Source organism: Scardinius erythrophthalmus (assembly GCF_964197995.2).
Source record: "Scardinius erythrophthalmus genome assembly, chromosome: 5".
NCBI lineage: Eukaryota > Metazoa > Chordata > Actinopteri > Cypriniformes > Leuciscidae > Scardinius > Scardinius erythrophthalmus.
This window is the reverse complement of record NC_138225.1, coordinates 50,455,040-50,481,291: the sequence shown is the minus strand read 5'-3', so window position 1 is coordinate 50,481,291 and position 26,252 is coordinate 50,455,040. Positions and strand designations below refer to the sequence as shown.

Below are 26,252 nucleotides of genomic sequence, written 5' to 3'. Positions count from 1 at the left end.
CAAGCATTTACATGCTTATCCCCCCCCCCCCCCCCCGATCGGATTACTTCAGGTCTGCATTACTCCTTTCAATCCGACCACATTTACAGTAACTATTTACTGAACTACAGTAATTTACAGACCAAAGTTTTCAGATTGAGCACAGTCGGATCAATTGTGGTGTTTATATGAATCCTTTTCAATCCGACTGAGCCATCAATCTCATTACTAACGGATCATTTGGTTGCATGTAAACGTAGCTATTTTGACTCAACAGGGTTTGATTGTATTGAAAAGAGAGGACTAGACAGAGGAGGAAAATAGTCGAAACTTTTAAACGTGTGCACAAATATCTATCAAAATGTTGCAACCGTATCTTGCCGTTCATTAGTAGTTATTTGTGTTGTCTGTGCAATAATTGTGATAACTCTATTCACAAATGTGCCACTATTTGTACAAATCATTGCACATTCATTTCATTTTGACCTTCACAGACAAAAGTTGCAAGGAATAATGTATTGGTTTGTGGTAAGATACATTTGTAACATTTTTTAAACTGATGGAAAATTGTACACACATTCATAAATGATGTCAAGACTAATTTCTTTACAAATTAATCAGAGCCAATGCTGTGAGGTTTATCTATTTTAGATGTTGATCAGTGTTATTGTGCGCACACACACACACATGCACTTGACCACACACACGCACACAGTATTACAGATCATGACCACCGGAGAGGCTTGCATAGCTAAAGGTAACCTGCTCTTATCAAGGTGGAAATGCACAAGCTTGCATACTACGATACAGGTGAGAGTAAACATACCTGACGGTAAACAAACTTGAGTTTATTTCAAGAGCTTAGTGTAACACTCTACGTCAGCTGATATACATGTTTCATTCTATTTACTAATGCACATCCAAATCATTACAATGACTTCACAATTTTATCCACACGCATTTCTCTCTCACACACAGTCACTCTTGAAGCGCTTTCAGAAACAAAACATTTGAACAAAGAATGTGGAAACGCACTGGAATGAAAACAAATTAAAAAAACAATGATGCAAAAGTACAATGTCTCTGTCTTTTCATGTCCACCCTTTTCTTCAACCATCTGGTTGTCCGTCTGCCGGCTCCACTGCGTCGGCATGTTTGAGCTGAAAATCAAAGCGAAAATGTGAGTTCATCCACACAACCAGCACAAGAGGTATAGCAACTTGAAACCCATCTTACCTCTATAATCTGATGTATTACAGAGTGAAAATGGAACAAAATGGCTATTAAAATGCGTTTCACTTGGGAAAGTAATGTCCGAGGTAGAGCAAACTATATTATTAGGGGTGTAATGGTTCAGATTAATCACGGTTTGGTTTTTATCACGATTTTAGGGTCACAAGTTTCAGTACGTTTTGGTATATGCTATGTAAAAAAAGACGACTGTCAAATAAAAATAAAGAAAATAAAGAACAAATAATCAAAACTACAAGCAACAGCACAAATTATTACAATAGAGCAAAGGTACTAATAAAATAAACAGTGCTTTTCAGGCATCTAACAGTAGTTTTCAGGTACAGAAACTGAATAAAGTGATCAAATGTAAAACAAGATTGCATATAATCTTCAATGTATAAAAGATTTATCATTATTAAAGTTACAAAAGCTATTCAGTCAAGAGCAGTGAGTGATTTCCCTGTTTTTTGTCATTTGATTAACATTAAAAACACAGACAGCCGGAATATTAGGCTGCAGTCACTTTAAGACATAATGCACTGATACCGTTCATATGCCTTGTCTTTCTCGACTGTTTACCTCCACTTGAGACATAACCGACTATGTCTGCTATAGGATACTCACCAAGACGCGCATATTGACAATTCATTTTTTTTGTGTGAATTTGTCCGTTTAAGCGCAAGACTTGAAAGAGAACTTATTTAAAACACAGATAGCAACGTGTGCTGTTCAGTCTCGCCTATCAACCCCCGGGAGATGACGGCGTAATGGACTGCTCATATTAAAGCAAACGGCACTTGCATTGAACAAAGTTTAGGGGAAGCCAGAATGTTTTACGAGTTATTTTCAACAAACCATATTAGGGCTGCAAAATATATCGAAATTATTGAAATATCGCAAATGTATATATCGCAACGGCTTGCAATAACTGGGGTCGTGAACAAAAGACAGAGGAAATCACTCGCTGCTCTTGGCTGAATAACTTTTGTAGCTTTAATAAGAATCAGTACATATTTCATTCATACAGTGAAAACTAAGCAGTGTTTTATTTTTACATTTGATTATTCAGTTTCTGTTGTTAAATAACCCTAATGTAGGATAACCTGAACCCTGAGGTTTACACTGATGTTAAAATAACACTTTTTACGCTAAAGTAAAACACTGATGTTCACTTCCAGAAGTTGTAGGGATGTTTTCTCGTCACAAAAAGAATGTGAAACATGTTGGTTCTATCATTTTAAATATATTTTTAAGATAATTTAATTTTTTTTTACACACTTAAAGCATTATCGTATCTTATTTTTCTTCAATATCGCGCAGCCCTAAACCATATTATAGATGCGTATGCGTCGTCAGTTTTGAGATGAATCACGGTGCAAGTGCGTGCCGAAGCGTGGGTGGAGAACGGTGCAGTTTGATTTTTTAGAGAACCGGTACACCCTTAATATATATACCCCATATTTATATACACACACGCATGCATGCATAATTATGTCAAGTCAATATTCTGATCATGAAAAACGCCTTATATTTAGAAGTGCATAATTATTAAGCAGATTTTCTTTTACAGGTAAAATGAGTCAAAAAGAGAGATTTAACTCGCACTGAAAAGTAAAAAAATTATTGAATGCCCATGAGGATGCAGCAAAACTATAGAAATTGCAAAAAAAAAAGGTGTGACTATTGGATAAGAAATGCTCATTGGAGCAGCAGAGTCACAAATAACAGGTGGAGAAGAAAAGACCTTTCACAGCCCGTTTTATAATCTCTATTGTAACTCTATTACAGGCACCTTGAAGTTGTTGTGATGCTCCAGGCTGCGGCAGTGCTCGGATTTTGCTTTGCTCTCATCGGTGTAGAATATGTTACACAGCTTGCAGAAGAAACCAGTCACTGGGATGACGTAGTTCACACCTAAAATAGGGCGGAGAAGTGTTCAGGATTTACAGTTTTCCCCTCAATTGCTTCCACACTAAATCGCAATCCGTTGGCATAAACATTTTAAACCATTAGAAAGACTAAACTATAAATACACTATGTTTTAAATGAAGATCCAGAGGTTATAATAAGGTGCTGATCAAGTCTATTACAAGCAAGTGTGTGATGGACTTACCCACAATGTGGTCAGGTTGATCAGGGCTCAAAGGGGTTTTGTCCTGTTGATCAACCTCTTCCGAACCTTTTCCTTCACAAACTGAATCCCCACCAGCACCTTCACAGTCCGGTAAAGAACTTTGCTGGTTCTGCAAACACGTAATTTCTCTTTTTAACCAGTATTGATAACATATAAGCCTGACACTTGGCTGCTTTTCCTTTCCTTTCAATTCGTTTCAAAATGTAAATCAAAAGTTTAGTTCTGCATGTATGCATGACACTTTAGATCAGAAATGTTATGAGAAGCCAAAGGGAAATGATCAAATGGGTGGACAATCAACCAATCAATCAATCAATCAATCAATCAAATCAATCCAAATGTTTCTAAGATCATGAGAATAGATTGTCAGATGTGTCCAACATGTGAGATGTTCACCTCCTTTGCGTCACTCTTGATTTCCTGGTCATTTCCTGTTTTTTCAGAGTTTGGTTTAATTAGTTTTTCCTCCTTTTTTAACTCCTCAGTTTCTTGCTCTAAAGTGTATCTCCTGTAATAATAGAGCAAACAAAATGAAGACACAGAAAATTATTTCTGTTACTTTCACAATGGTAGTCACAAGTTACATGAAACATTGTATATTTTCCCCAACTTATCTGACTGTTGCTGTTGTCTAACTACGGATGCCACTTTGTAAGTCACTTAATGTCAGTGCCTTTTATTAAAAAAAAAACAGCACAAGCAAACATTTCAAACTAAAGGGTGTGTTCACACTTGGCATGTTTGGTTGGATTAAAACGAACCCTGGTGCGATTGCTCTGTTAGTGCGCTTCATCTGAATAAGTGTGAACGCTGCCATCTGGACCCTGGTGCACCAAACAAGCGGACCGAGACACTGAAAAGATGAGTCTTGCTCCACTTTCAAACCAACTCTGGTGCGGTTCTAATGAAATATGAACACAAACACGGACCAAAGACATGTAAACGAACCAAAAACAGGACATGATGTCACAAGATGCGACCCTAAAAAGGACAGTTTTTTCTTGTGACAGTCGCGATGTTGCCGGAGGGATTCCTGCCGCTGTTTTGACTCCTTTACACATTTTATTAGCTCTTCACAAGTTCTCAGCTGGTTAAAATACCATCATAGTTTCGGCTACACACATACGAGCGCATTTACCCCAGAGCACAGCATTGTTTTGGATGTTCTGTAAGTTCCTCTCGAAATATACAAAATAAAAGCAGGTTGTGAACATATCCCTCCCTATGCCTTTAGATTCGGTGTTAAAATGCCAATATGAACGCTAAGTGGACCAGGACTTCATTTTTTTTTTTCAGTCCAGACCAAATGAACTAAGAAAACCGAACTACAGGTGTGAACACACCCTAAATGGAGCAAAAAAGTATTTTGTTAAAAAAAATAGATATATATCTGGACATGTAATGTGCTGAACTATAGAAAAGTGGTATTTATGAAGAAAGCATGATTTCTTTGCAGATTCCACTTGCTCTGATATTTTGATATCTATTGCAACAGTAACATTTTAAAGTGTGCTCAAATATTAAGGCCAACTGTACATTCCTGCTAATGCCTGTACTAGTCCATTCTACTGCAAATACAAGGATGAAAATGTATTGCGTCATTTGTGCATCCACTTTATTCAGCGACGGATTTCAGAGTTACATTGAAATGACTGAGACACATTCACCTACCAACGAATCAGAGAGTCTCCTTTCCTGCTCATGGCTATCTTCAGCACAGACCCCCAAAATTTGCAAGGCCGCCGACTGTACTGCGCAACCATTAGTTCAGCTGCCTTGACACTGTCCAATTGCATGTAACACTGAGAAGGAACAAGAAAGGGGCGGAAAAATAAATCGCAATGTCTTAAAAAAAAACTACTCTATGCTGATCATCATAGATTGTGATGAGGGGAAAATCTGTGTATACGTACCGTTGCTTGAGAGTAGGATAGAGAGTAGGCAGTCAGTTTTCCAAAGGGCTTAACCAGATTTAAAAGGGATTCCTTTGTGTATTTATGCTGAAATCTCTGGTTGGGAAGACCGCTGATGAAAATGGATCTCCCACTAGGGCTCTAAAAGGGGAATGAGGGATTAAGAAACCACAACAATCATTTTAGTTGAATTGAGTGCTGCAGGGATGACATTTTTGTTGGCCAAAACCTGGAAACGTGATTTCCAAGTCTCAAAGTCAATGAGTTTTTTTGGTTAAATGCCTGGATTAAGGTCAGTGGTGAACACAAGCTCAAGACACTTTCACATTTTATTCTACGGCATAATCAGTAAAACTCCCTTGAGACTTTTTTAAAGCTTTTACGTGTCTTGAAAAAGGCGGTTGCTAACAAGTGTCTAAATGGGACTCCAGAGGTTGTCGGGACATTAAACATCGTCGCACTGAACAGATAAACTCATCTACTCACTAGTCGCGTTCACAGCCTCGTTGTGTTTACAATCACGCTTTTGCAAACTAAATGCTGGTGACGTTGAAGTCATGTGACGTGTGGTGTAGTTTGTTTATAGCCTATATTTAGCTTTCGACTTCCGCCAATTATATTTACACTTCAAAATTAATGAACGTTGTGTTCAATTATAAAAATTATCATGATGGACAAAACGTGTAAGAATCATAAACTTTTGTTAGTCAAAGAACTGTTTATCGGTAATAATCCGAAAGCCAACGCAAAAAATCCTATTGGGTTTTTGTCGAGGACACCAGAGTGATGCAAAATTCTGGGTTGGCCAACAAAAAAAACACATCATCACTATTGAATGAAAACGTTGTCATTATTTACTCGCCCTCATGCCATTCCAAGTTCACAAAAAATACACGTGCATCAGATTTTAAGGGTAAAGGCCATTAAATAAAAAAGCAACAAGCAAAATTATGATGGTTCTCTTTTGTCAGATGCAAATTCAAAAATTAGGCTGTTATAAATTCAATAAATCTGCTGCTGTTTATATATTCTCTCCTCAGAAAGTTAACTTCCTTTTCAGCACTTTCTACTGTATATTCTGCACATACTTTGGATCAGTGCTGCATGTGGCAGATGAATAGAGCACTGCCCCCAGTTTCCTACAGCCAACATAGAGTGCATTCAGACCCCTTCCTTTTTTACATTTTGTAATGTTGCAGCCTAAAGGGACGGTCAAACTACACTTTTCGTTCCATTCCTACGCATACAAACTACGGAGCCCAGAAACGCAAGCAAATGCGAAGAAGTTTCGCATTTCACGCTTTCCAAAGTTCAAGTTTGGTGAACTGTGACCTTTTATTTTCTCCACCTCACTGATTAAAAGAGTGTCAGCCGTTGTGTAGCCATCTTGTTCTGAATGTATTTCACTGACCACCATGCTGTGTAGTGTATTTCACATACATTTTTTTTTAAAAAGAGTTATAATTTTGACCACATTAGTTATTTTTGCGACTCCTGGTACGTGTTTTGCTTCTCTTTGTTTTACCGGCGGGCTGCAGGTTGGATGCAGCAAGCGATTTCTGAGAAACGCTGCTCTGGACTGCATCTATACACTGACTGTTCTTATTTACATCTTTGTATTTATCATCCTGTTATCCTCCATTTTTCAGTTTTTCTTGTGAATGTGTATAACTGCAATCTTTAAGTCCCCCTGTAGTCAATAATTGTATCCCTTAAAACTCATCATTGATCACTTAAAATTACATATTTAAACGCCTTTTCCTTGAAAAAAAATATCTTCAAGCCTTAAAATAGTTGAATGCTACTCTACACCCTTTGAATTTAGTATATGAATATATACTATGAATATGCAAATTAGCCCCGCCTCCACTCACTCACACCAGCTCAGAGATTCACTTGTTGACCTGATTGGTTACAAGGTAGTTTGTGACGTCAGAAACACCAGCAATTTTAAACCGTGTTTTTTAGACTGTCTTTGGTTCACTGCAGATTTAAGGAGAAAATACTCAGCAATGGTGTTGACTTGAATTTGCACATGGTTTGTCTTAAAGCACATTAAAAACACCACACAGACATATAAACAACACTGAAAGCTAGATTTTCAGCACAGGGGAACTTTAACATTCTTGTGTTCTATGGAGAAAATAAATCATATAATTTTTAGAGCACATGAGGGAGAGTAAACAACATAATTTTTTTCTCTTTTATTGTAGTGAACCAAGTCTTAAAGGAAGCAGTGACATTACCACTATATTGACTGAAACAATGTGATCACTAATAAACTGGATGTTTTTCTGTCTAGTATGTTTTCATAACACCATACCTCTATTGTTTTCATGGTACGGCAAATGGAAATAGACACCGGTCTGCCACACATCCTTGCCTTGTGATCTTTGTAGAACTGCACCATTTCTTGGGCTTTTTCAACTGTTTCCAGTTCAATCATAGCCTACAAGAACACACACACACACACACACACACACACACACACACACACACACACACACACACACACACGACGTCTAAAGGCAAAACTTGAAAATTGGGTGATAACCGATTAGTAAAATGGAAATCATATGGTAAATAGACAATAACTATTGAGGAGTACTAACCACAGCTGTTGTGCAAATCACAAGGCCTCTGGCTTTAATTTTATTTCATGTTAGCATTTGCAATTCATTATTTTTTGTAGCTTTATTTCTAGCTCATTTCCTAATGCAAACTTATCCTTTGTTTTTAACTTGTAATGTTAAAAAGTGCTTTTTTTAAATGCAGTACATGTAGAAAGTAACATTTATAAAATAATTAATCAAGGTTAATAAACATAGAAAGGGAAACTAATGTTACAATTTTCAACCTTTCCTGAAGTGTTATACAAGTAAGAAAATTCACACACAAACGTTATGTTTAGTTATGTTTTCACACACTAAGAATAGAGTCCTGTGTACTACTGTCTTATTAAAAATAATGAAAAACAGTATTGTTCAACATATAATGGTTATTTAATATACTGTGATAATATTATACTTAACTGTAAATACAAAATGTTTCAACCATCCACTGAAAATATTCTGGAAAACGTCTGTGTTCCGTTCAAATAGAGATTGTATTTAAAGGAAAATTAATATTTGTACTCAACCAAACGCAAACACAAAACACTGACCTCTTGATTGAACATGGACAAATTATGTTTCACCATATTGCCAAAGGGTGCGGCCAGATTACAAAGATCCTTCATCAAGTCACGTGTTTTCTTTACGGGCCAAACCACCACTACTTTACCATCCTGTGAGCGTGTGCAGAAAAATACACATTGCTATTGCTCAAAACTGTTGAACTGGAAATATGTGACCCTGGATCACAAAACCAGTCACATGGGTCATTTTTTTGAAGTTGAGATTTATACATCATCTGAAAGCTGAATAAATAAGCTTTCCATTGGTGTATGGTTTGTTAAGATAGGACAAAAAAATCTAAACATTTCAGAAAATCGCCTTTAAAGTTGTGCATTTATGTTTGTGATTTATATATTTACGGTAAGAAAGTGACAAAATATCTTCATGGAACAAGATCTTTACTTAATATCCTAATGATTTTTGGCATAAAAGAAAAACGATAATTTTGACCCATACAATGTATTGTTGGCTATTGCCACAAATATACCGTGCGACTTAAGACCGGTTTTGTGATCCAGGGTCACATTTATACAGTATGTTTATGTTAAAAAACACCCAACAAGTATAGTTAGTAAAATGAGAGATGTGATGCTTACCTGTGACACAGAGGATTCTGCAATAAATGGGCAAAAGTGTTACTGTCATAGATAAAAAGCACATTGTGGGAGAACTCAAAATATTAAAGAGATCATATCATGAAGGATTTTCCATGATCATTTGAATTAAAAGTTGACATGAAATGAAGTCACTATTTGCTAAATGCATGTTAGTAATCTTGTTGTGAACATCCATGCATACGTTTAATTGTTTTAAATGTCCTAGTAATATTTAATCAAATGTTAAAACTTGGTCTTCCGGTGAAATGACAGACTTTCTGCTGACGTTTCCTGACTTCTCCAATTATTTAGTCTGTATAAATCCGGCCAATGCGAGAGTAGATCTTCCTCCATCCAAATAACAATCAATATATTAGTCCCTGCACCAAATCTTTTCTTTTTCAATAATCCATTTAACTCAGACGTTCATCACAATACAGAAGAAAAGATCTGTTGCTACTTTCATTTCATTACGACTTTACTGCTTTTGTGATGTTGAAAATAGCACATTTAATTCTAAGGGTCAAAGAGAGGGTAGAAAATGGCCATGAAAACAAATGATTGGAATTATTGTTTTTGGTGCAATAAACTAAAATTTTAACTCATGATTTGCCACCTTTGAGTAATTTAAATAGATATCAGGAGCTGTTTGAATTGTACTTACCTAAAGCTGAATCACCCCCTGCAGTGTTGTCCAGCTCATCCAATGTAACAAAATCCTCCATGTTCTCTGGAAATTCTGCATCATCCTGGAGAAATAAGACATATAAAAGCACACAAAGTGCTTTTAGTCACACTGCATCAAAATGCATGTTCATGTTGTTCTTGTTTAAGCATATTTTGTTTTTTTTCACGATTACTAAAATCTTTCACACCACACATGCATTTGATTTGACACCCATGTTACAGTCACGTCATTCACATCCCCTGTGTGAACAGATATCACAGCTCTCCATAGCAGAGGTGTAGCTGCAAGTAGAGTTTCATGCCAAACCCATTTAAGCTACACATACAGTGAAAATGTACTTTTTCAACATATTAATCAACACAATCTTTTATGAATCAATCAAAATACTGGAAATATTTGGCGGGAGAGGAATGTCAGGGTTGATGCAGGTATGCAATACGCAAACAGCACTTTTCTATTCAGTAAATCTGACCGAATCCAGATAAATTGAAGTAAATTGTAAAGTGTCAGTGTGAAAGTTCTACACCAAAAAACATAGGTGAAGAATTGTTGACACTTGTGAAGACACAAGTTACACATTATTTACAGTATTCCTCAGGTGCACACATTTTTTTATTTTCTTAAAGGTGCACTGTGCACTTTTTGTCCCATTAGTGCCAGTGCTTTAGTCTTTAAACTGACACATAGTGGTCTGTATGTAGTTTCTTAACTACTGCCGCTTAAAGGGTTAGTTCACCCAAAAATGAAAATTCTGTCAGTAATTACTCACCCTCATGTTGTTCCAACCCCGTAAGTTCATCTTCGGAACACAAATTAAGATATTTTTGATTAAATCTGAGAGTTGTCTCACTCCTCCATAGACTTTCAGAGGGACCGAAACTTGCTGGCCCAGAAAAGTTATTAAAGCGATCGTTAATATAGTCCAAGTGACTCCAGTGGCTCAATCTTAAGTTTATCAAGCGACGAGAATACTTTTTGTGCGCAAAAACAAACAAAAATAACGACTTTATTCCACTATTCATTTCCTTCTCTCTGGGCCTCGTAGTGTTTTTGCGTAGCGCGTCTGTGTTGCACATCATCACGCATCACACACATGACCCGCTTCGGCCAATTGTGAGCCTACGTGGTGACGTGTAACACAGACGCGCTACGCAAAAACACTACGTGAACCATACACTATGGAGTTAACTATGGAGGAGTGAGACAACTCTCAGATTTAATCAAAAATATCTTAATTTGTGTTCCGAAGATGAACGAAGGTCTTACGCGGTTGGAACAACATGAGGGTGAGTAATTACTGACAGAATTTTCATTTTTGGGTGAACTAACCCTTTAACGCCAAAGCTGTGTTTATTTTTTTGTTATGATCCTTTTTTTTATGGCTTTTGTATAAGCCAACTGAAAGGTCTAATTTGAGTTATTAATAGCAACCTGTTATTGTGCAACTTAAACAGCAAGATTTACTAACAGCTCACTCCAGCGCAAACCCTCTTTTGGCGTTAAAAAACTACTGTCAAAAAGGCGTGAACAATCTTTTTGCTGCTGAACTTATTGCATATGCATTTATAGGAGTTTCCTTTTCAGACACAACATTTATGGGAGGAGAGTTTTTAAAAGAAAAAACTCCAGTGGCTCAATCTTAAGTTAATAAAGCGACGAGAATACTTTTTGTGCGCAAAAACAAAAATAACGACTTTATTCCACTTTTCATTTCCTTCTCTCTGGACCTCGAGTCTTTTTACGTAGTGTTTAAGTGTAGCGCGTCTGTGTTTCACGTCACCACGTAGGCGACTCTGGTCATGTGTGATACGTGGTGACGTGAAACACAGACGCGCTACGCTATTACACTACGTAAAAAAAACTCGAGGTCCAGAGAGAAGGAAATGAAAAGTGGGATAAAGTCGTTATTTTTGTTTGTTTTTGCACACAAAAAGTATTCTCGTCGCTTTATAAACTTAAGATTGAGCCACTGGAGTCACTTGGACTATATTAACAATGTCTTTAATACATTTTCTGGGCCAGCAAGTTAAGGTGTCCATAAGCCTGCAGGAGGAGTGATCCAGCACTCAGATTTCATCAAAAATATCTTAATTTGTGTTCCGAAGATGAACGAAAGTCTTACGGGGTTGGAACAACATGAGGGTGAGTAATTACTGACAGAATTTTCATTTTTGGGGGAACTAACCCTTTAATAGCAACCTGTTATTGTGCAACTTTAACAGCCAGATTTACTAACAGCTCACTCCAGCGCAAACCCTCTTTTGGCGTTAAAAAATACTGTAAGGATTTACTAAAGACACGCAGTGAAAAATTGGCGTTGAAAAGGCGTGAACAATCTTTTTGTTGCTGAACTTATTGCAAATGCATTTATAGGAGTTTCCCTTTCAGACACAACATTTATGGGCGGAGAGTTTTTAAAAGAATCACGCAAGGTGATTTACTAAGGTTTGCAAAAGTCAATTTACTGGTATTTTCGCCATTATTTACGGGCCAAAAAAAGCATGTCTTAAAACAGACGCTAATTTGCACTGCTCTCGGGGGATTGCGTTGGTCATTATGGAAATGATCCGGCTGCGTCTGTGTTTTTAAATGTGTGTGTCATCAGTGGATCACGCGCAGAACACTCATCGGCGCTTTTTTGGAATTTCGTGTTGCATGTGTTACACATGCTAATTTGCCCTGTTTAGTAAATCTGGCCCTAAGAGAGCAAACATGCATTTTACAGTACCGTTCATGTTTGGGGCAAGGCTTCATTTATTGGATGACATACATTAAAACTAATAGTGTGAAATATTAATACATTTTTTTCGATCTGAATACATTTTTAAATCAAATTGCAAAGCTGAATTTTCAGCATCATTACTGATATCATCATTGGGGAACAGTGCTTATACTTACTTATTGTTATTTTAATAGCATATTTTTACATGCAAATGTCATGTGGTACAGTGTCAAACTAACCTGTTCGTCTTGATTCTGCTGTGAATCTCTCTCTCTGTTCTCCTCGTCAGCCGTCGTAGCCCCCTCCTCTTCCAACCTTTCCTCCTCTCCCTTTTTTTCCTCCTCCTCGGTGTTAACCGCAGTGTCATCTGTCCCCTCATCAAGCAGCCCAGATTCATCCTCCAGCTGAACTCCCTCCTCATTATCGAGCACCTTGTCTTCACTTTCAATTGACTGGTTTTCTTTCTCTGTGGCTTCCTGGTTAGAGCTGTCACTTTTGTCCTTGTTGCTAGACGTGGACTCGTCTCGTTGTCTGCTGTATTTGCTTGAGTCTAATTTTCTGGATGGAGGCTCAGTACTGTTTTCTCTGAGAGAGAGAGAAAAAAAAAGTTTTTCAATTAAGGACATTTTTAAATTAAGCTCTACAGACTTTGTGATTATCACAGCTGTGGAGGCATGATTCACTTATTTTCCTTAATTTCCCACAACATACATCACCTGAAATAAATCTACTAGGTCACCACATTTAGTTTCATGTGAAACTCATTTACAGGTTTAGGTATGAATATGAATCATGCATGAATAATTATTATTTTTTTTTATTCTTGTTTACAGTAAGGTACTTACAATGAGTCACTGCAACATAATTAAATGTTAAAATACAGTTTTAAAAGTGTGCCCACAGGACCTAAACATTAAACAGTCAAATATTTGCACAAACTGAATGCATGTTTATGAATGCATATAAAACCTTTTGCTCTGAAGGTTTATGCTTAGGTGCTTACACTATCTTTACAAAATATATTTTTTTATTTTAAGATTTGGTGAGTGATAACTAGCATACTATAAATAAAATTTATAAATAAAAAACAACCATAAAATGTTTTTTATTTTATTTTTGTATTTAATTAGGTATTTCATTATTTAACTGACTGAGAATTGTATTAAGAATTGTATTCATTTCTTTATTAAAAACACTGGTTAAATTTGAAAAGAATTTTGTTTCTGAAATGATTTAGGAGAGTATGTTAATTTTGAAATGTCATAATTTTTAATGCAACTACATTTAGTTTGTGGTTATAAATGCGTTAAGTTTGTGGTTATAAATGCGTTAAGTTTGTGGTTATAAATGCGTTATAGATTTAAAGTAACGTTTCTACTAAACAACTATGTATCACGATTTTAGTGTTGGTCAAAAAGCTAATTTCTATTTTGAATAAAAAAATGTGAAGAGTTGCTTTGTAGGAAGTAATGGACTTTAATCAGAGTAAAAGCTATGTTTGTTTGTTTATAGTTAAACGCCATGCCAGCTACCCCGTCTATGTTCATGACGTGAAATAAAAAGCTATATATAATTTGATGTGGATGAAATTGAGGCTGTGAAGGACAGACAGAGGTGCCGTTATGGGGGTGCAGAGTACGGCAAACATTAGGGCCCATAGGGATGCTCACGAGTTTGCAATTAGTTTTATTTATTTGTTTGTATCTTATATACACAAACACATTTAACTAGAGTGTAGTTAAAAAAAAATAATTCTGTAAATTATAGAAAGTGATAAATTAATGTGACCTCTCTCTCCTGTCACTTCAAAATACAGCACGCTTGATGTTATTGACGCAAATAAAAACATAATGGATGGAGAGAAAGACTTGTCAAAATTAAAAACATAAAGCCAAAAGGTAACAACGAAGACCATGTCCTTTTTTGCTCTCCCAGTCATGAGATTTGTCTAGATAAGGTCTAAATTGCAGCTGTGCAGAGAAGCTTGTTGTGGTGATCAGTCACTTTGATATATTTGATACTACTTTATTTTTCCTTTCTGGAATGTAATGTCCTCTTGAAATTAGGAAGGAAAATTCAGGCTCGGGATATCAGAAGTCTCTTACCGCAGGCTGGTGATGTGGGACATGGCCACTTTGACACTTTTGCCTTGAATCCTCAGTGGGTTACTGTAGTAATACTTCACCATGATGTCGGCATCACGCCAGTCAACCATCTCTATCAAAGCCTGAACACACAGAAGCACACAACAACAAAAAAGAACAACCGTGATGAGTTTGTATAAAGGCTGACAAAATGAGCACATGAAACCAATTAAACGTTTTTACCACTTTTGAAATTTAATTGACTCAATATGAGAGTATAATCTATCTGTGAAGGGTCAATATATGTCTCACAGAGATCTCAACGTTCATCACAGGTCAGTCTCTTAAGTTTCAATCTATCAGCTGACATTATCACAAGTTCTTCAGGATGGTAACCTTACCTTGCAGTCTGTGAACTTTGACTGCCACACCTCCCCAAACATGCCTGCAAGCTCCAGTACTTCATCCTCAATGCCCTCGCCAGGAGGCAAACGCGAAAAACAAACCACAGAAGGTGCATTCGAACGTTTTGTTCGTTTTTGTGAAGGCTCATCAAACTTGGGAGGTGACTGCAAATCAGAAATATGTATAGGAAATCCATGATAAATGGATAGACTTTTAAACATTGTGAAACTAAGCATATAGGATGTGATTTGTGGGCTTCCTACTCACATGAATGCCTTCCACTGTTGGTGACAAGTAGAGGATGACTCGGTTCTCCTTGATGAAGGCTGGTTTCAACTTGAAGTGACTGACCATATTCTGAGCTTCCTTGTGAGAACTAAACTCCAAAAAACCCTGTTAACCAGCAAACAATATTATTGCAGACCTGTATTCACATGTGCGTATGAGAGTGACTGATTTCTGGAACACAACATGCAGATTTGGAACAATCTAAATTTTGATAAACCTTTAAAAAGGTCTGAAACCCTACACTAAATTTTAACAGAGTTACGGGTGTTGAACATTATAGAGGACAATGTTACCATAATTAGTTTTAATTACAGTACATTTTCTTGTACTGTAGTACATCGATGACAATGAATTTGGTTTGTAAGAATTTCTTCGACACCAATGTGATTCATCAACACTGAGGGCCCTATCTTACACTCGGTGCAATGCAATTTTTTTTGTTATTTAAAGAGCGCGTTAGTAATGTGCGCCTATAGGCGGGTCCACAACGTGTGTACACTCTGCTTATTAAACACACAGGGACGCACAGCAGAACACAAACATGCCAAATATTAAAGGGGGGGGGGGGGGTGAAATGCTATTTCATGCATACTGAGTTTTTTACACTGTTAAAGAGTTGGATTCCCATGCTAAACGTGGACAAAGTTTCAAAAACTAAATTGTACGTTTGAAGGAGTATTTCTGTGCCAAAATTTGTCCTTCTGGTTTGTCACAAGTTTCGGAAAGTTTTTTTTCGAGTATGGCTCTGTGTGACGTAAGATGGGGCGGAATTTCCTTATATGGGTCCTAGTGCTGGGCGGTTTACCGGTTCATACCGAATACCGGTGTTTATTTTTGTTACGATATGAATTTTTAATATACCGCAAAACCGGTGTATGTCGCTTTAATCGGAACGCGGCGCTGCGCGACACAGTCTCACTCCTCATTTACAACACACGTCTGCGGCGCATTACAGCTGCGACAAGGTTTTATTCCGTCCTCCACGTGGTGCGTCAAAATAGACCAGGCGCCTATATTTAGCGAAGCGGCGCGGAGAGCCGCTTCTGGGAAGCTTCGATCTGAAACACAAGCATTGACTAGAGTGGGCACGAGACGTGTGGGGGTGAGAGTCTTTTTTCTTGCGGCGCGCGTGTTTTTATACTGTATTAACGTATCTGAAGTGAACTGACGGTCTTTAGAAAAGTTTCTTTGTTATTACGATTGAGTTCTTTATCTTTCCTGATAAAGCAGTGTTTATGAGCGTTGCTGCTTTGTGTACAGCCGTTACCGGGGAAACCACTGTTTCTGCCGCTCCTAAAGCGCGTCCTGCTGGCACCTCTTTGTAAACAGCCTTGCAAACCTGTATTATTAATATTAGTGTGGATTTTTTCTATAATATTCACTCATGACAATAAAATAGGGCATTATAAGTAAATCTACTGCACTATTTCCTCTCTCACTCAGTAGAAAATGTGGTAAACACCCATCATGCTTGAGAAAAAAAAAAACACAAAAAAAAAAAAACGGTAAAAACCGTGAAACCGGTATAATTTAGAAAAAAACCGTGATGTTGATTTTTGGTCAAACCGCCCAGCACTAATGGGTCCTAAGGGCACTTCTCCGCGGGCGCGCGCGCACTCGTAGACCAGACAGAGAGAGAAGAGAGCGAAAGCAGTTCGCCCATCAAAGCGCTCTGCTCGGCTTTTGGAAGTCAATGTCACCAAAGAAGTGGGTTTTTGGTTGCCAGGGCAAGACAACCCTGCACAGATTCCTAAAGAACCCAGCGCTAAGGGACCCGTGGATGGAGTTTGTTTTTTCAGAGACTGTTTGTTTTTGTGCAAGACAGTTTGTTCCCTGCATTTCGACGATGATTGTTTTATAAACAAAGCCCAGATCGACAGATTTGCAGATCGTCTAATGCTTAAGGATGGAGCAGTCACAATGATAAAGTTTCGCGGTCGCAGACGGTGAGTAAGAAACTGCTTCTGTGTGTTGTTAGCTCGGTTAGCACAGCTTTAGCACACCGCCCACACGGCCCGCCTCCAGACGCTCGTTTTTTTCCGGAAAGACTCGGTACAGCCTATCTTTCTTTTATAAATATAATAAAACTAAAGACTTTTTGGAGATATGAAGGATGCAATACTACTCTATAGGTACTCAAGATTAACAGGAGATTGAGTGAAAATGAGCATTTCACCCCCCTTTAAAAATAAAAGGATTACAATGTAAAAGATTATTATTGTGTACATAAAGATATGGTGGAATCCGGCTTGTCCCGTAGATGTTCTGCTTGCGCACTTTTACCTCGCGCACGAGCAGATCCGTTTGCGCTCTGGAGACGGCTTCGGTCTTTCCACTATCAAATTCCGTGAAGTAAATAGTGAATCTGCCATGGCACGAGCGCAACTAGCATTTAAAGGGAATGGTAGATGAGACTCTGATTGGTTTAAAACACGTAAATCCCAAAACACACCCATTACTCATTAAGAGAATAGGGACAACCCTTTTAGACCACCATTTTTCCCGTCGTTAAACTAGCAAGAGTGGATTCAGACACGCCCTAAGTTAACTTGCGCCCTGCGCTTTAGACCATGCACTTTAGATCATTAAAATAGGGCCCTGAGAGTTACCGGTCTTTAAGGCCCTATAACTGATGAAACGGCCTCAAAAGTCATTAAAGATGCAACAGCGTGTTCATATATACTTTGATGCAGAGTACAAATGCAAAAGGCTGTGCATTTATTTGTGCATTATCATATAGCATTCACGGGATATGCAAGAATGCATTTGTGTAATTTACGGTCAACTTACAAAACCATGTATAATATATGTATATTGTGTTGCGTGTAATAGTAAATTGCAGGGGAAGTTTGTGGGAAGCTTTGATGCTTTTAAATCACTGAGAGCCAAATTAAACTGTCTGAATACGAAGCCATATTGCTGTCTCCCCTCTTCCTGCTCCATTACGCAGCTAACCACACCCACTATTGTAGCATTTCTCAAAATTGTGGTGAGAACTGACAAGTGCTAAAAAAAAAATCACTAATAAAATTGTGTTAAAAAAATAAAGATTATAGAAAGAGTTAGAAAAAGACCTGTTCACACAAAGAACAATAAAATAATGTTGTTTATTCTAAACGCATGCTGCAGTTTTGTCGTCTTTCGCTTTAAATGCTCAGCTCTTTAAAGCAGGATGGATTCTGATTGGCTGTCAATGTTTTTATTGTTCATCAACAGGAAAAAATAGTTCTTAAAGTGATTCCAACGATATCGTTTCTCTGTGCTGTTATCATTATAGGTGTGGTGTGGATAATTTTTAGAACTTTATCGTTATAGTTATCATCCTTGGTGTGAATAGGCCTTCATAATATTACAGGACACAGTAAACATGTCTACTGCTTAATCACAATACGATAAAGCAATAGTGAGGCAAACACTGGCCCGGATCTGTCATACGGGCAATCTGGGCACGTGCCCAGGGGCCCTTGTGCAGAGAGGGGCCCTCCGTGATGGGAGTTTTTTTTTAAAATACCTTATATTTATAAAGGAATATCTTGAGAACCCCTCACTCAATATTCCCAAAACTCCAATCGATCGTAGTGCTGGACAAGGCCTTTTGAACGAGCCCACCCACGATGTCCAACTCACCCGGGTCCCCGAGTTATAGCCGTTCAAAGTCGGGGGTCCCAGCGAATGGCGATCCGGTAGGGGGTGTTCCCGAGGCCCGCCACGTTCGAGCAAGGGTCCCCGTGGGACCTCCTCACCCGAATTTGAGCTCTCTGGGTCTTCGCGTTGCCGAGATACAAGCGATTTTCTTCTGAGGTCGTGACATCACCGGCGGCCCACTGGCGGCCGACATTTTGAAGCGCGCCGGTGGTTTTCGGCTAATATCTCCGTGAAAACACCACAAAAAATTTTGAAATTCTGGTGCCTCCTTAAGAGGGTGTGGTTGTCAGGTAGGGTAGGGGAGGGGGGCCCATGAGCTTCAATGCCCAAGTGCCTTCGACACCAATTTATTAAGTTCGACACCAAATTATATGAAATTACTAAATGGTTAATCATTGTGTATGATCCTAAATATCTTTCTGGTGTGTTATTACCTTTGCTGGGAACACTAGGTGCTTCACAATTGTGCCGAATGGTTTGCCAAGCACTAAAAGCTCCTCCACTGTCACAGCGCCCATAGAAAACTTGGCAACGACCACTCTTGTATTGGGCTGAGGATAATATATAATCAAGACAAATATTGATTTGACTGCACAAATAATGGAAATTAACATAAAACAGTACCACATCAATAAAATTACCTTAGGAGGGTATAGACGGTCTGATGTGGTGGACATGAACTGATCCCCTTAAAGAGAAAAATCAATTTATCATCACATATTTGCTATTATAAATATTATACAGTACCTATGTAAGTATTAAACATATTTGCACATATTTGCTATTATAAATATTATACAGTAGTACCTATGTAAGTATTAAACAAATTTGCTATTATAAATATTATACAGTACCTATGTAAGTACTAAACATATTTGCTATTATAAATATTATACAGTAACTATGTAAGTATTAAACATTTGCACATATTTGCTATTATAAATATTATACAGTACCTATGTAAGTATTAAACAAATTTGCTATTATAAATATTATACAGTACCTATGTAAGTACTAAACATATTTGCTATTATAAATATTATACAGTACCTATGTAAGTATTAAACATTTGCACATATTTGCTATTATAAATATTATACAGTACCTATGTAAGTATTAAACATATTTGCTATTATAAATATTATACAGTACCTATGCAAGTCAAATTTGCTATTATAAATATTATACAGTACCTATGTAAGTACTAAACATATTTGCTATTATAAATATTATACAGTACCTATGTAAGTATTAAAGTGAATAACATGTCTTTCATTAAAATTTAAAGACCCCATGAAATGGCTTGATGAGCCTGTTTTCTTTCATGTGATGATGCATTTCCTATTGAAACAGGAAGTTGGGGAGCAAGATACTGAAAAGCTTGGCTTTAAATAAGCCAATCGGTTTTTAGCTTATGTCACAATCATGAGAGCATTTTAACAGATGTGAAGTAAAAGCCACAAAACCCTGGGGTCTTTAATTCGCTTTCATATTTTCCACTTTAAGTGATGAAACTAGTGCTGTCAATAGATAAAAAAAAATTAACTAGATTAATCACATTTTTTCTGTGATTAATCGCGCTTAAAAACACTAATGTTTTTATACGTTTTTTTCATATATTTTATAATGTAATAATTTCACAGTTAATCTCCAAATTAATGTAGAAACAACATTAAGACAGTATATTTTAATACTTGTTTAATGTTATCTTTTTATGAATGAAGGCCAGTATTACTGATACTAATACAGATACTGATGTCTCGATGAAAATGATTTTTCCCCTAATTTTAAACATTAATTCTAGCCATTCAACATTAGAGTAATTGAAAGCTATAATTTTTTTTACATTTATTAGGCAACTTTAACAACTTTTTATGTAAGTGAACTTAAAACAATCCTCACACAAACCCATAATAAATGTCATATTTACCTGTGGCCACACCTGTCTGGTACAGGTAGGAAATATACAGAAATTGAATAAAGTTATCAAACAGTCTTCACAGCGTAAATTATAAATTAAATTTAGATTATTCCTTATTAAAGCTACAAAGGTTATTCAGTCAAGAGCAGTGAGTAATTTTCCCTGTTGCCTTTGTTCTTTGATTAACATTAATGACAGACAGCATTAGTGGCTGCTGTGACTAAGATCTGCTGCACTTACGTGGATCTCACACGTGTCCCATTTTCTCACAACTCTTCACGTTCATTTAAGACTTTATGTAAGGGTGCTCTTATGAGAATACTCGAGAAAACGGGCATTTTAGCATTATTGTGTGTTACTGTTTGTTCAAGCGTGAAAGATAACGAATCTTGTGCACGTCTTTCTGTGCACACGCGTCACAGGCAGTGCGTTCTCTTTTGTCTTTTCGCTTGAATTGTTTAAAAGCATTTGCATGAATAAGAGCGGGATCATATAATGTAACACTATCCAAAGGATGACAGAAAAAACAAAAGCTGTGTTAATTGTGTTAAATATATTTTACGCGTTAAACTGGAAAAAATGAATCGCATCTGCTAACGTGTTAACGTTGACAGCACTAGATGTAACAATTACTAATTCACTTATTAATTATTTTAAACATGACAATGATTTAGACACACAAAAAAAACATTATTTTTCTTTGTGGAAGCAACATTATCAAATATAGATACAACACTCCTTACACATGACCGGGTCAGTGCTGTAGGGTCTTTTAGAGGGAAATGAGCGGGAAGTTCGTGGAGAGGACTGCGATTCATGCGATTTGTGGCGGAATCCTACTAGATGTTCATTCCATGTCTGAAAGTAAAAAAAAAAAAACAGAGCACTTGAAATGATTATGATAATATGACGGATTATGATCATTTCAAATCTGTTGTAAAACACATTGTTGTCAAAAAATAAATACAAATATCAAATCAAACACAAGCTTATATTATAACGGTTGACTTTGCAAGAGGTGAACAGAATGACCAAAATTGTACATAATGGTAAAAGTATCTTTATCCATCTGGTAATGCCTATTTTACATATTTCAATTATTAATCAATTACTTTAGTATAATAAGATTGATCTCATTTGATTATTTTCTCTTCTTATTTGAACTTGTTGGATGCAAACTCAAAGCTGGAGCTAAAAAATAAAACTTTCTTGAAATTCTGAACAGATAAGTCACATCTGAAGCCTTAAAATAGCCATAAACAATAAATCTCAGGAGTGTGAATCGGCAGAGGCCCCCAATACAATATTATTGAGTTTTTAAACATTTTGCAATATGCTGAGTATTGTGATAACATATTATGATATAGTGAAATGTATAACTTTTCAACTGCAAATGTCTGTGAAATGAAAGTCTGTTCATATTTATCTTCCTCTGTCAATATTTTCCTTCCTCATATTTTAGACATTTTTTAATAGAAATTACAGTTGTCATATAAAAATGTTTTCACACTCAATTCAATGTATTAGTTTTTACAATAAATATTGTTTTAAGCAGTTTTACAAAGAACATCCTTACTAACACCCTAATGAACAAGTCGAAGGTGACAGTATTCAGTTATGAAATGTAATTATGTGCTGAATCATATTTATATTGTTGCTATAATTGAAAATACATAATTTTGCCATTAACATCATATAACTTAGTCGCTAGACGGCGTTATAGAGTTTCGCCACGATACTCGTAATCACGAGCAGAAATTCACTCCCTGAAAATATCGATACAATATCCCCATGCAAAATAGTATGGAGTGTAGTATGAAAATCTGTATGGATTTTTAATAATTCTATGAGGGCACAGTAAATAAACTCCACTTTATGTTGTGCCTTAATAGCTTCATTCTTGTCTTGTCTTGACTTGTCTGGGACACTTTCAGTATTTTCACATTCCTCCACTTCCCAATATATTAATGTCAGAGTATTTTTATTCAATATATATAATAAACAACAGGAGCAGCAGTATTATGAAGCTGTGAGAAGCGTCTGAGAAAGTCTTGTGGCGCACTGAGCAGTGACTGTAAAGTCAGGGGATTTCCATCAAACAACAGACGGCTGTGAAAGGCCAAAGAAGATATCAAACCATTATTAAGAGGTGTGAAATGCACATGTCTCTTGGAGGCGTCTTGCCTCTGGGAAAGGGCTAACTGTCCTTGGAAAAGATATAAAACTGGCAGGATTCCACAATTAAACAGAAAGATGAGAGGAGTAAGATCTAATTGTGGGAAACAGGTGGGGTGAATCTTACAAAATAAATGGGCTAAATTCCTTATGGAGGACACCGTGTAGAGTGTTTTTACAATATTTTCTAATCTATTCTGGGTGTTTTTGATGTTTTTATTTATTTTGTTTCATCATGACACTCACATATGTTAATGAGCACATCACTTACCTTTATGGAATTCAGCTTACAATTGCAAAGAGTGCAGTTGTGTGGGAAAACCGTTGGGGTGTCGCCAAACTCTGTCTCGCCAGCCACGTGATCCCCACTTTGACTTTCTCGGGATGACTTCCTGTATCTTCCCGTGTCCTCCTTTCTTCCTCCCGCGTACCTCTCGCCCTTCCTCTGACCCTCCCCTTTGCCGTGATGCTCATGCTCATGGCTCCCGTGGCTCCCAGAGCGCCTCGCTGAGATGGAAGACAAGGGGCTTTTGCGTCGGTCACTGCTGCATCTCTCGGGTGTATTCAGCTTGTCCTGTGACTTGCCTCTGTGGTCAGTGTCTGTGGTAGATGATGTTTTATGGGCTCTTTTCGCTTTGAGCTGCATAATCAGATAAGGGAGGGTCTCAACGCTGATTTCACTCTCTGGAATCTGAGCAAGCGCATCCACATCTTCTGACGACAGGCCGAGTGCCGCGTACAGGCTCGACGCGCCTACAGTCTCGGCTCCACTTGTGTTTTCACTGGCACCACCATCTAACACATCCATCGTGTCAAGCCTTTACAGACAGTAGAGGGAGTCAAGCAGTCATCTGAGAATTCACAGTCAGAAATGAAAAGGGAAATTAATGAAGTTTGATTATTTTATCTGCTTTTTTGACAATAATAGCTAAAAAAAAAATCATTATACTTCAACAATATATGACATGGCTGATATTATTATTATATAACATTGAGATTATTCTTAACAACATGGCGAAATAACTTTTACAGCAGCAGCAGATTTTAAACAAATAATGGACAATTAAGAAACTCAAATTCAAGTGTTGGTGATCAACACAGTCCCCATGTGAAAAAGAAGTGCACTTAGTTTTATTCAATCTGCACTTGAAGTGTACTCAAAATCTTGAGCGTATAACCTTTAAAGAAAAAGAAATTACTTGCAGATATGACAGTTTTATTTTAAATAATTGTTTTAATAATCTGTTGTCGTGCTTTAAAGAAGTACACTTATTTTGATCTGTTGACTAAAGCACATGTAAAGTACTTTAAAATACATTTGAATGTACTAAATTGCAACTTAATCATTACACGTGTAATTACAATTATATTTAAATACATGAAATTCAAGTTTAAATAAAAATAACTTTGAAGTATACTTTAGTTTGCCATAAATGCTTGTCAGTACACTTATAGTAACCATATTGCAAAGACAATAGAAGTAATTATTATGAATGATTACATATAAAGATGGACTTGAGTGGGTCAAAAAAAAAAATTCTTGAGTGCAATTAATATAAATTTAAACTATAATACAATTACTTTTAATTGCAATTAACATGCAATTAAGTGTCTGAAATTGTGACAATTAGTTGGCACTTAAATACATATATTTTAAATGTCTAAATGTATGAGGTAACTCTTCCACCAGAACTCGACTCGTGTACAGCCGTTTCCGGAAGCAAGTGATTATATTTTAAATAGCTATAATTATGAATATTTTTCTTACAAAATCCCACCGCTTTGCTTCAGAAGGCCTTTGTTAACCCACTGGAGTCGTATGGAATACTTTTATGATGAATGGATGCACTTTTTTGGGGCTTCAAAAAATAAAAGGTACCATTGACTCCCATTGTAAAGCCTGGAAGAGCCAGGATATTTTGTTTTAATATAACTCCGATTGTGTTTGGCTGAAAGAAGAAAGTCATAGGCTATACATTTAGGATGGCCTGAGGGTGAGTCAATTATGAGATCATTTTATTTGATTTTTTAAGTGAACTTACCCTTTAAATTATAGCACTGTACACATATGCTAACATACAATATTTACACATTCACACAAATATTTGAAACCAAAGTACCTTCTATAATAAACGATTCACGTGATGGTGGTTAAGAAACTGACACAAGATCGAGACAATGCTTATGTTAACTACTAGACAACGGTTATAAGTCAATAAAGATAAAATCACGGTTAAATTTAACAGTTCTAGCTGACTCGACATATCTCTTGTCTTATGTTTCAATGTAGTTTTTTTACATGACAAAAAAAATCAAAACATGACCGTACCCACCCTCCTCCTGACAACAGTTAGCCCCATAGCTAACCCAAAGCTAAACATGAAGTTTAGCAAAAGCTTCTTCACAGAAACTAAAAGAGCATCTTCACAACATGATAACGTTTGTCAGGTATTCTCGTTTAGACGTAAACACGAGCATTAAAGGTGTCGCACGCTGATAAATAACTAACGTTACCGGTGGTAACTTCGCGAAATGGCTTGGTTAACTTTGGCACTGTTGGTTTTATCAACACCTATAACTAATAAACCCACCATAACAGGACATTCTGGAATTGCTCTAACACGAGAAAAGAAAACAAATAGTTTTAATAATTACCAAAATGTCCGTCAAGGAGCGCTCCTTGTTCAATTTGTAAATACTGATAGGATCCTTAGATTTCTTCTTCTGAAATGGTTTGGTCGCAATTGACGCAAAAGGTGCAAATAGCGCCACCTATCGCTCTGAAGCAAGAAGCGCGTGCACGGCAAAACTATGGGCACCAGTCACCAAAACACGATAGCGATGGAGTTTATGGAGTAAGTTAAGCTTTATTTTAAAAGCATTTTCACCTTTATTTCACCTAGTAGTGTTGTTTTTACACTATATGCTTCTTGAAATAAAGGCTTCATGGAACCAAAAGGTGTTTTATAGATATCAATATAGGACCCCATCAGTACAACTGATGCTTCCTCGTGCAAAGAGGACAGAGGGAGCATGAGTTTGACCATATACATACACAGGTGCATCATGCAAGGACATGTTCCTATCCAAATTCAGCGACAACTGAATTGTCTCTAGCAATAATTTTGATCAAATAATTATATATAGTATATATTGTGTATTATTTTAACCTTTATTTTACTGAAAAAAGTCTCATTGAGATTAAAGGGTTAGTACACCTAAAAATGATTCTGTCATTATTTACTCACCCTCATGTCGTTCCAAACTCGTAAGACTTTCGTTCATCTTCAGGG

The 26,252-nt window shown here is 36.8% G+C and overlaps 1 protein-coding gene across 1 annotated transcript; it reads right to left on the bottom strand.

Moving 5' to 3' along the window:
- Window positions 1–482: 482 nt before the first annotated feature.
- LOC308690791 (uncharacterized protein) lies at window positions 483–25,695 on the bottom strand. The gene is made up of 19 exons (XM_081365480.1): window positions 25,615–25,695; window positions 23,231–23,810; window positions 21,528–21,642; window positions 19,505–19,551; window positions 19,298–19,414; window positions 15,198–15,323; window positions 14,927–15,094; window positions 14,547–14,668; window positions 12,681–13,026; window positions 9,696–9,780; window positions 9,032–9,048; window positions 8,423–8,545; window positions 7,583–7,708; window positions 5,260–5,400; window positions 5,018–5,148; window positions 3,743–3,854; window positions 3,326–3,455; window positions 3,005–3,126; window positions 483–1,139 (listed from the first exon to the last, which is right to left on the bottom strand). Exons 2-19 carry the CDS (start codon window positions 23,765–23,767, stop codon window positions 1,089–1,091), a joined length of 2,616 nt encoding a protein of 871 aa, XP_081221606.1. The 5' UTR covers window positions 23,768–23,810; window positions 25,615–25,695; the 3' UTR covers window positions 483–1,088.
- Between the last annotated feature and the right edge of the window lie 557 nt (window positions 25,696–26,252).

What these genes read in the sequence shown, in the direction of transcription:
- LOC308690791 (XM_081365480.1), bottom strand. Translation starts at nt 23,767, where the DNA reads ATGGATGTGTTAGATGGTGGTGCCAGTGAAAACACAAGTGGAGCCGAG. An exon ending in ACCGTCTATACCCTCCTAAG is followed by an intron (nt 19,415 to 19,504) that starts GTAATTTTATTG and finishes TATTATCCTCAG; the next exon opens with CCCAATACAAGAGTGGTCGT. An exon ending in TCAACCTGACCACATTGTGG is followed by an intron (nt 3,127 to 3,325) that starts GTAAGTCCATCA and finishes GCCCTATTTTAG; the next exon opens with GTGTGAACTACGTCATCCCA.